This window comes from Cebidichthys violaceus, unplaced genomic scaffold, assembly GCF_023349555.1.
Source record: "Cebidichthys violaceus isolate CVI_PGR_0920_01 unplaced genomic scaffold, fCebVio1.0.p SCAF_64, whole genome shotgun sequence".
NCBI classification, from domain to species: Eukaryota; Metazoa; Chordata; class Actinopteri; order Perciformes; family Stichaeidae; genus Cebidichthys; species Cebidichthys violaceus.
The window spans coordinates 582,501-594,238 of NW_027176861.1; the positions used below are offsets into that span (position 1 = coordinate 582,501).

The 11,738-nt window shown below is 42.6% G+C and overlaps 1 protein-coding gene across 3 annotated transcripts in view; it reads left to right on the plus strand.

Moving 5' to 3' along the window:
* psda (pleckstrin and Sec7 domain containing a) overlaps positions 1–10,044 on the plus strand; it is a 44,427-nt gene extending 34,383 nt beyond the window's left edge. For all 3 annotated transcript variants that reach the window (XM_068734449.1, XM_068734448.1, XM_068734451.1), the window contains 7 exons: positions 4,112–4,155; positions 5,416–5,606; positions 6,200–6,270; positions 6,884–7,041; positions 7,469–7,613; positions 7,705–7,848; positions 9,087–10,044. In XM_068734449.1, the coding sequence (XP_068590550.1) occupies positions 4,112–4,155; positions 5,416–5,606; positions 6,200–6,270; positions 6,884–7,041; positions 7,469–7,613; positions 7,705–7,848; positions 9,087–9,395 (1,062 nt within the window). In that variant the 3' untranslated portion in view covers positions 9,396–10,044. The remainder of the gene's footprint in view (positions 1–4,111; positions 4,156–5,415; positions 5,607–6,199; positions 6,271–6,883; positions 7,042–7,468; positions 7,614–7,704; positions 7,849–9,086) is intronic.
* Positions 10,045–11,738: the final 1,694 nt, after the last annotated feature.

The window sequence follows — 11,738 nt, forward strand, 5'->3', positions numbered from 1 at the left end:
AGGAGGAGGGGGGGCGGGTCAAAGCTCCCGTCTCTGCGCTCTCATTGGCAGCTGCTGCAGAGAGAAAATGCGCATTGAGAGAGCGAGGGGAAAAAAGAGAGCGAGAGAGAGAGAGAGAGAGAGAGAGAGAGAGAGAGAGAGAGAGAGAGAGAGAGAGAGAGAGAGAGAGAGAGAGAGAGAGAGAGAGGAGGAGGGAGGGCATCGCTCCTCAACAGTTCAGAGTCTCAGCAGAGAGAAGAAGAGGAGGAATAAACGAAGAGGAGGAGGAGGAATAAACGAAGAGGAAGAGGAGGAGGAGAAATAAACAAAGAGGAAGAGGAGGAATAAACAAAGAGGAAGAGGAGGAGAAGAAATAAACGAAGAGGAGGAGTGAGCTCACCTGACGGAGGGATTCTCCTGCAGGACGAAGACGACAACAAGCGAAGGAGGAGGAGAAGAAGAATGAAGTTGGAGGACAAAGAGATCAACATCTGAGGAGGAGGAAGGGGGGGGATTCTCTCGCTTTTTTTTGGTACCCAGAGTGCAACAGGAGAAACTCTCCTCTTTTTCCTCATCCACATCAGCTCACCCCTCTCTTCTCTTTCCATCTCCTTCATCCCTCCATCTCCAGTCGGTTGTAGCATCTCCAGGAGGAAGCTGACGTCAGTTTTGGGGGTGCTCTCTTTCTCTCTCTCTCTCTTTTTCTGTCTGTCTCTCTCTCTCTCTCTTTCTTTCTGTCTCTGTCTCTGTGTCTCTCTTTCTGTCTCTGTCTCTCGCTCTCTCTGTGTCTGTCTCTCTCTCTTTTTCTCTCTCTCTCTCTCTGTCTCTCTCTGTCTCTGTCTCTCTCTCTGTCTTTCTTTCTCTCTCTGTCTCTCTCTCTGTCTCTCTCTCTCTCTGTCTGTCTCTCTCTCTGTGTCTCTCTCTCTCTGTCTCTCTCTCTCTCTGTCTCTCTCTCTCTGTCTCTCTCTCTGTCTCTCTCTCTCTCTCTGTCTACATGTGTGGGTGTGCTCTCTCTCCCCCTTCCTCCCCGTCTCTCTGGTCTTCATGGTGAATGTTTTGGTCGATGCTGCTGATGCGTTTCCTCCGTCACGCAGCTTTATATTTTGCAGTCCAGGGATTCTCCTCCTCCTCCTGCGTTCAACACACACTTTGAAAACTCACATTTCTGGAAAAGAAACTGCAGAAGAAGAAGATCAGAGTCGTGGTTTGGATATTTTTTGGATTTGAGTGTTTTGTTTTGTTTTTGGCTGTTTTTTTCCTGCAGGAGTGTGAGCGGATGAAATACGCATCACTGCTTCTAAACAGTTAGAGAGGGATTAAACACACACACACACACACACACACACACACACACACACACACACACACACACACACTGATGTGACGCTCTCACACTTGTTTCACGTGAAGTGAACAGGAAGTTGACAACGAAAAATATACATAATTTAAAGAAAACGTCTTTTAGATCATTTCTTTCTTTATTATTATTTATCTTTATTTAACTAAAAAATATCATTTAACTGTATTTTGATTTTATCAAAAGTTGCTTAAATACGAATTCATCAGCATTCAAAAAATCCCTTGAGGACAAATCTGACAGCAGATTAATTTAAACACATTATTACACATGGTTCAGTCTGTTGCAGCGTCTGCAGCAGGTCCAAACACCTGAAGCCGGCTGGATTATGAGTCTGATGAAGCGCTGCTGTTTGTGATGCATAATGAATAGAGCTGGATCCATAATGCAGCAGCTCCACTGAGGACACCAGAACCAGAACCATCAGACTCTTCTTCATTTAAGTTTTTCTTTTTTTTTGCTGGATTTGCTGGGTTTTTCCCCTGAAGTTCAGTCGGACTTTGGTTCAGATTCTGAGATGATTGGGGTCAACAGCATCCACTCGTCGGGCCGCATGCGGTCGCGGTCGCTCTGCTCGGTCCGGAGCGGGCGGGACTCCAGGGACACCGACCCGTTCAGGTATCCCAGAACCCCCCGGTCCCGCTCACTCAAACCGCTGGCCTTCCCAGACCTGCTGGGGAAGACCCAGGACGGACAGCAGCACCGGCAGAGCCGCAAGAAGAAGGTAGAACCTGGAGGTGGTTTCTCTGAATGCATTCGTTTATATTTACAGAACGTGAGGTTTAGACACAAAGAGAAGCAAACGTTCTTCAGAGAACCTAAAGGTTCCAGACATCAAAAACTTAAACCAGTCACCATATTACTCCACATAATATCTACAGTTACCTACTGTTACCATGTGTCACATGGTAAATAAATTCACATCATATCACACTCAAAACACTTTCTCCGTTTCATAAAATAGTTTTTATTCGCTAGTTATTTCAAGTTTGTTTCTACTTTGTTTATTTTTTTTCTATGAACTTCAACTTTACATGCAGGTTTTTCACAATAAAAGCAGAAGAAAAGGGAATGCATATGTCCGTAAAGCAAGTTTTACAATAAAAGCTGAAGAAAAAGAAATGCATATGTCCGTAAAGCAAAAGTTTCACAATAAAAGCAGGATAAAAGGGAATGTGTGTGTCCGTAAAGCAAGTTTTACTATAATAGCTGAAGAAAAAGGAATGCATATACCCGTAAAGCAAAAGTTTCACAATAAAAGCCAAAGAAAAGGGAATGAGTATGTCCGTAGAGCAAAAGTTTCACAATAAAAGCCAAAGAAAAGGGAGCGAGTTTGTCCGTAAAGCAGAAGTTTCACAATAAAAGCAGAAGAAAAAGAAAAACGTATGTTCGTAAAGTAAAAGTTTCACAATAAAAGCTGAAGAAAAGGGAATGACACTATGACCAAAGGGCAAACGTTTCACAATAAAAGCATAAGGAATGTCCATAGAGCTGCTGAAGGACAGTGTTCATTATCTCATCTTAACGTCTCATCACTTCCTCATATTTCATTATCCTGTCACGCTTTTGAATCACTTAATTTCATTATACCCTTACTTTGTGAAATATTTAGGCAGGAAGTGTTGTAGTAGTGATGTAGATGAGAACTCAACTTTGCCTGCAAAAATTTCGCAATGAAAGTATAAGCATTGGGAAAAGATAATGTCCGTACTGTGAGATTTGTATTTGTAATCTCATATTCTCACATGTTTAATTTCTTTATTGTGTGAAACATTTGTGCACAAAGTGTTGTTTCATTGTCAGCAGCTTGACAGCAGAAGTGACACAAACAGAGTTTATGGTCTGAATGTTTACATCTGGTACTTTGATGTTTGCTTGTGATTGGCTGGAGGTTGTTGATCATTTTCTGATGATACATCTTAATGAATCTAAATTCATCCTCACAGATTATTACTAGTCCAGAAACAATTGGTCAATAATGAATTCCAGTCACTTCTTCGTTGGTGTTTTTTAACAGTTCTACGATCGATCGGCTCCTGATTTTCACTCTGAACAGTTTGATCGATAGAAGCCGATCAGAAGAGCCGGTCAGACGCAACACTTCTGATTTGAAACATTTATTTCGCCTCCACAGCTGGACACTTCCTTAGTTGTTTCACATTAAAAGCCCACCATGCTGGAAGGCTTTTATTTTGAAACATCTTCAGGAAATTTCTTTGACTTTGAGTCCTGACATTCAGTATTTTTTATATATATATACATATATATGTGTATATATATATATATATATACATATATATACGTATATACGTATATATATATATATATACGTATATATATATATATATATATATATACGTATATATATACGTATATGTATATATATACGTATATATATATACGTATATACGTATATATATATATATATACGTATATATATACGTATATGTATATGTATATATATATACGTATATATATATATATACGTATATATATATGTATATTTATATGTATTTATATATGTATATATCAGCTTCAGTATTGGATATAAAATTATAATGATAATCATTCACTAATGATTGGATGACTTTCTTCATCTGACGTGTTTGATTAAAGGGAAGACAATAGTCCATCTCACACACACACACACACACACACACACACGCTCTCACACACGCTCTCACACACACGCTCTCACACACGCACGCACGCACGCACGCACGCTCTCACACACACACACACACACGTTACTGACTGTGTGTTGTGTCTCTGCAGACTCTCTACAGCTCCATCAAGAACGAGAAGCTTCAATGGACCATGTGAGTTTGAACCATCGACTGGTTTTAATTCATCTGTGTGTGTGTGTGTGTGTGTGTGTGTGTGTGTGTGTGTGTGTGTGTCTGCTGCCCAGACTCTCTTATTTAAGCCTCTGTTGCCATGGCAACCGGTCCCTGCTTTCTTTCCTTGCTGTAATTACAGGTCAGCATACCAACGCCCACACACACACACACACACACACACACACACACACACACACACATATACTTATATACACACACACACACACACACACACATATACTTATATATACACACACACATATACTTATATACACACACACACACACACACACACATACATATACTTATATACACACACACACACACACACATATACTTATATACACACACATATACTTGTATATATACACACACACATACTTGTATATATACACACACACACTTGTATATATACACACACACATATACTTGTATATACACACACATATACTTATATATACACACACACACACACACACACATATACTTATATACACACACACACACACACATATACTTATATACACACACATATACTTGTATACACACACACATATACTTGTATATACACACACACACACATATATACTTGTATATACACACACATATACTTATATATACACACACACACACATATACTTATATACACACACATATACTTGTATACACACACACATATACTTATATACACACACACACACACACACATATACTTATATACACACACATATACTTGTATACACACACACATATACTTGTATATACACACACACACACACACACATATACTTATACACACACACATATACTTGTATACACACACACATATACTTGTATATACACACACACACACACACATATATACTTGTATATACTCACACACACACACACACACACACATATACTTGTATATACACACACACACACACACACACACACACACACACACACATATACTTGTATATATACACACACACACACATATACTTGTATACACACACATATACTTGTATATAAACACACACACACATATACTTGTATATACACACACACAGGCGTCTGTCCTCCCTCATGTTCAGTCTTTTATCTCTTCAGTTTTCTAATCTTCTGGAGCTATTTGGTTAATAAATGACACATTAACTTCCATGACTTAAATATTTGAGGACAGGAGATGTTGAATCAGAGGTCAATGAGACCACAGTGATAAGTGAGTGATGTTGTGAATGTTTCATTCCTCAGAGATGAGGAGGAGTTGAGGAAGTCCATGTCTGAGCTGGCTGAGGTCCGGACAGACTCCGCCTCCCACACCATGAAGAGACTGGGCAGTGGAGGAAACCCGCTGGTGGGCGTCGCCCAGCAGGCCGACGGAGAACTCTACAAGAGCGGCTTCCTGGTCCGAAAAGTCCACGCCGACCCCGACGGGAAGAGAAGTACTCTACCAACTCTTCTTCTTCTTCCTCTCCTTCTTTGTCTGCTTCTTCTTCTTCTTTTTGTTCTTCGACTTCTTTTTCTTCTTCTACTTCTTTTTGTTCTTCTTCTACTTCTTCTTGTTCTTTTTGTTATTCTACTTCTTGTTGTTCTACTTCTACTTTTTGTTATTCTTCTTGTTCTACTTCTTCTTGTTCTTCTTCTTCATAACCAGCGTGTTTTGTTGATGTTGTGGCACAACAATAGAAATCGAAGGTGCTCCGTCTCTATCTTCAGGGACTATTTTGTTTCAATTTCTATATTATGTATCTGAACTCATGATGTGTGGAGTTCCCCAAGGCTCCATCCTGGATCCTCTTCTCTTTACCATTAACATGCAGCCAAGAGAAGCAAAACTATTCATTGTTATAATATTATTATGCAGACGACTCCTGAATTTACCTTCACCAAGCAACTATAGTCATAATGTGTGTATATACCTGTACATGTACATTAGCTGACGTTTCTGAGGCTCAGGACTACTGACACTTAAAGCCACATCTCTTTCCTGAACTCTTGATGTCTGATATATCCCATGATGCCTTGTTTCTCCCAGCTCCTCGGGGTAAGAGAGGGTGGAAGTCTTTCTACGCGATGCTGAAGGGTCTGGTGCTCTACCTGCAGAAGGTAAACATCTGAACTGCGTTTCCCAGCAGCCCCTCTGTTTCACACATGCCGGTCTCTCCATGATAAGTGTCTATTTTGAACTGTGTTCGTCCCAGATGGGATGTATATGAGAACAGGACAAACAGGAGTCCTTTCTGTCCTCATCACTTTGTTTTACTCTCAGATGTTTTCTAACATAACCAAGAGACATGACATCATGACAGAATGTCTTCATGTTTCAATGACATATTTTGTCTTTATTTCTTCATATAATATATTCTGTTTTTGTGTTTAATTTATCAATTATTTCTTCTATATTTAAACTTTCTTGTTGTTCCAGAAATATAAACAGCCCTGTGTCTGAACTGAGGCGTCTAAATGAATGATCTTTTGTGAAAACATGAGTTAGTGTAGTAACACTGTAGACGACATCGACTGGGAGAACTTTCTTTCTTTGCAGAATAATTTGGTTTGTAGAAATATAAAGACAAATATAACTAACTAAAACATAAAGAGGTATTTGTTTTAGTCCTGAAAACAATGCTTTCTGGGACTTGTAGACTTTGTGACTGTTGGAGCAGGTTTGAACGTGATTGGCTGACTGATATGATGCCGCTCTGTGATTGGCTGACAGGATGAGTTCCGTGCAGAGCGTGAACTGACGGAGGAGGACGTGAAGAACGCCGTCTCCATCCATCACTCTCTGGCCATGAGAGCAGCTGACTACAGCAAGAGACCCAACGTCTTCTACCTGAGGACGGCCGACTGGAGAGTCTTCCTTCTGCAGGCTCCGTAAGGACCTGTCTGTCTCTCTCTCTCTCTGTCTGTCTGTCTGTCTGTCTGTCTGTGTGTGTGTGTGTGTGTGTGTGTGTGTGTGTGTGTGTGTGTGTGTGTGTGTGTGTGTGTGTGTGTCTCTCTGTCTCTCTCTCTGTCTGTCTCTGTTGTCTGTCTTTCTCTCTGTCTGTCTCTGTCTGTCTGTCTGTATGTCTCTCTCTCTGTCTGTCTCTGTTGTCTGTCTGCCTGTCTGTCTGTCTCTGTTGTCTGTCTGCCTGTCTGTCTGTCTCTTTGTCTGTCTGCCTGTCTGTCTGTCTGTCTCTTTGTCTGTCTGTCTCTGTCTGTCTGTCTCTCTGTCTGTCTGTCTCTCTGTTGTCTGTCTGTCAAAAGACAATCATCAGCAGCAGTCCGGTTGACCCTTGTGGTCTCCTCTTTGTCCCCTCAGCAATGCAGAACAGATGCAGTCGTGGATCACACGCATCAACGTGGTGGCGGCCATGTTTTCCGCCCCCCCGTTCCCGGCGGCCATCGGCTCCCAGAAGAGGTTCAGCCGTCCTCTTCTGCCGGGATCCAACACCAAACTGTCCCAGGTACAGACCCTCAGCCTTCCAGATCCTCCTCAGGTCCGTGATCACGTCTGTTGAGTCTCTCCCACCTCTGTCTCCCCCCCCCCCCCGACAGGAAGAGCAGGTCAAATCCCACGAGAACCGGTTCAGGGCGGTCTCCTCCGAGCTGGCCGACCTCACGGCCTCCACGCCGGAACGCAAGGTGAAAGGCCGCGAGCTGGAGGAGCAGAAACTCCGACAGGAGTACCTGGAGTTCGAGGTATGTTCCACAGCGGGGAGGACAACCCTGCTGTAACCATGGTAACGGTACAGTATATTATGGTCTGTAGTGGACATTCAGACGGACCAGGACAGAAGCATCCACAGGGGGGCGCTGCAGAGCTGAAGGGGAGGCAAAGATACTGCAGCTTTAGAGTCCAAATGTCCCTTCTTCTTCATGATAAACAACCAGAAGTGACATGAGAGGGAGGAGCTAAATACAAGAGGGAGGGGCTACATAGGAGAGGTGGGGGCTAAATACAGCCAAACGCTGAATCCAACACTTTCAGGAAGCAAAATGTTACAAAGAACTTTTCATAAAGTGAAAACTCACTGTGAAAAAGGTTAAAGGTTTAAGACAAAATCATGGACAACGCTGTGGTAATGACCTGTCAATCAGCGTGTAGCCCCGCCCCTAAAGCATCCCCTCTTCATGGTCTGTTAGACTCTAAATGGACCATAATGTACTAAATGAACATCATGCTGTATTGAAGAAGACTGTAAACTAGAGATTGAGACCATAAACTCATGTTTACAATGTTTACTGAGGGAATAAATCAAGAGAGAAGTAGAGTCATTTTAGACTAGACTTCTATACAACCAGAGGAGTCGCCCCCTGCTGGACACTAGAGAGAATGCAGCTCAGAGACACTTTCATTACATGCAATCTAATATCTTGTTGTATAATCTCAGGACAGAGCAGCAGGAGATTATTGTGGCTGTCATTATGACGTGAGCGTCGGTCAATCAGTTTGAGTTGTCAGATGTAATCATGGAAGAGCAGGTTTAAATCCTCTACAGGTACAAATCCAGTCTCAATGCACTTTATTCTGTATGAAGTACTGCAGTGAACGTTAGTTCAGATCCACCAAAGTCTCACGACAGACCAACAGCTCCTCAAATCACGGTTTGTCAATGTCTGGTGTGTTTGTAGAGAGCAGATACCATGAAGGACTGAGCTGAATATGTAATACACATAACTGATGTAGATTCTTCTACTTTACTTTGCTCCGTCTACTGTAGTAGTACACTGACTGTGTAGAAGTACCTCATACAACCACTCTTCTAAACATCACTACTGTCCCTTGAAGTCATTTAGAGCGTCTTCACTTTCACCTCAGATATTCAGAACAACGAAAACATGATTTAGTTCATGTGAGGGGTTTGTTCTTGTTAATAAAGTTTTTATAAAGAGAGACTTCCTGTCCTGACGCGTCTCATCTCGGTCCTGGTCCACAGAAAACCCGGTACGGGACGTACGCCATGCTGCTCCGGGCCAAGCATGCGAGCGGAGACGAGGACCTGTCGGCCTTCGAGTCGCGGCTGTTTGACGACGGCGGCCTGCAGAGGGCTCACTCCAGCCCCACGCTGCCTCAGGACGCCGCCCACAAGGACAAGACCCGCGGAGCCCCAACCTCCAAGAGCCTCAAAGCCTCCTCGTCCTCGTCCTCGTCCTCCAAGACCGCCGCCAAAGAGGGGAGCAAGAAGAAGAACGGCGGCGGGAACAACCAGCAGCCGGAGCCGCAGAAACAGAAAGTGGTGCCGTAAGGTGGCGAGGACATGGGGGACATGAAGGACATGAAGGACATGAAGGACATGAAGCATCATGGAGAACATGAAGCATCATGGGTAGCAGGCTGACATCCTCCTTTAAACCTTTTCTGTTCAGTCACATTCTGATTGGCTCAGGGGAGTTTCCTCCAGCCGAGACGTTCGAGGTCTGTGGGAGAGGAGACGCTCGTCTACGAGGACGACGAGCGGAGCGTTGTTGTTGTTATTTTTGTTGTTGGTTTTTTTTTACGAGTTGAAACATTCAGAAACACAAACAAGGTTTTTATTTCTCATCCAAACATCAAAGTTTCAGAGTAAGAGCTTTTATTTTTTTCTGTCGGGGGACTTTTATTTTGTTAAATGAGACTCTCAACACTTCATCGGTACTTTTGATCTTTTTTTTTTTTTTTTCAGCAAACTGACCTCCTGCAGCAGAGTGGGGGGGCAGGTTGCCACGGCGACCAGATATGACGGACAGAGTGCGTGGGACTGTCGCTGTGGTGACCGGGGGGGGGGCACACAGTACTGTGAGTACACACAGTAATACTGTGTTATGTGAATACTATCTGAAGGCTGAAGATGATTATTGAAACTGACTGAGCATCAAATATTAATAATTCAACCTTTAATCAGCAGACTGACTATATATATATATATATATATATATATATATATATATATATATATATATATATATATATATATATATAATATATATATATATATATATATATATATATATATATATATGAATTGTTAGAATGAACTCCCATGAAATGATAATAATAATAGTTTTAAACCAGGTTCATGTTCCTTACAGACGTACAGACCTTGGTATTTGGTATTTAGAACCTTTATTGCGTCATTGTTCTGTGTTACAGAAGCTTTGATGATCAGTACTTGGAGACCTGTTATTGGTTCTCTGGTCCTTCGTGGACTTCCTGTCTTTGCTGGATCCTGAATCCTGAATGAATCCGTCCACTTCATGTCTTCTTCTTCTTCTTCTCTTAAAAGTTCACCTTGAGCTGCAGCCATCTTGTTCAGCTGTCAGACAGCAGGGCTTTCTGGGTAATGCGGTCCTTCCTCGTGCAGTTCTCTCCTGCTGCCACTTGAGGTCTCCAGAGTTTGTTTCCTGGTTTGAGATCAGAGCACAAACAGCACGGAGAAGTACTTCAAGTACATCAAGTAAAAGTACTCATGAAGCAGAATAATATCAATCATACATCATTGATGTGTTTATATAATCTATAATACATCATAAAGGAGCTAAAGTTATTAAATAACCATCATCAACAGGTTATTATTGATATGTATTTATATTCATGTTCAGTCATCTTTGAGTCACTTCCTGTGAGGTCATCATGGAGCTTCAACAGGAAACCAGATGTTAGGACAGGAAACGGTCACCAGGTGGCAGCAGAGAGGAGCAGACGTGTGAAGAGAACTGAAATATGACAATTCATGAATGTTTTAAATGATACACAAACAGCTGGAACCTTTTTCAACTTGAAGGGTTAACATTCTGAAGACAGAAACGTTGTTTTTTGGGATCGTTGTTGTTGGACCGATTGTCCTCCAGGAGTTAGTTTGATCCAGCTTTGGTTGGTTCTCTTAAAAAGACTCTTAAACTGCACATTTCAAAGGTACTGAGAGAACTAAACCCAAGGAGGTCTCTTAAAGATCCACATCAAGTCCAACGAACTGAGGACTCTGTAGTCTGGCTCGAGGCGGTTCAGACCCGGACCACACTGAAGATCTCGTAGAAGGAGCTACTGGACGAGTCTTTAGAAGACCTTCTATCTCCGGGTTCTCAAAGTCTCTGAAGAAGCGTCGTCTGTGAGCTCGGCTCTGATTGGACGGTCGGACCGGAGGCTCGTTAGAACCGAGACCTCAGGTGGTTGATCCGTTCTTATTGTCCTCAACTCCCCATCGTTCTGACGCTGGACCAACTCCTGAGTCTACGAGTTGCTGACGGGCGACGCCAGGGCTGCAGTCCAATAGTCTGTCTGTCTGTCTGTCTCTCTGTCTGTCTTCAGGTCACGACTGAACTCTTCTTCACTTCCCTTCTTCTGCACCAGTGTTCCTGCATGCTAACGAAAAGGTTCTTCAAAAGCTTCCTTTTCTTATCTCCTAAAGGAGATGATGCCGTCCCACAATGCCTTGCGGCTTGGACCCACGTTCAATAATGTCCAACCGCTGCTTCGTGTTCACGTAGCCCGCCTAGTGTCGGCGCCTTTTCCTAAGTCCTTATGAATCCTCCTTAACATCCGTCCTTGACCTCATGAGGTTTTAGTCAGGAAAAGAGTTTTTTGGACTATTTGACTGCAGCTCAGGTTCGAT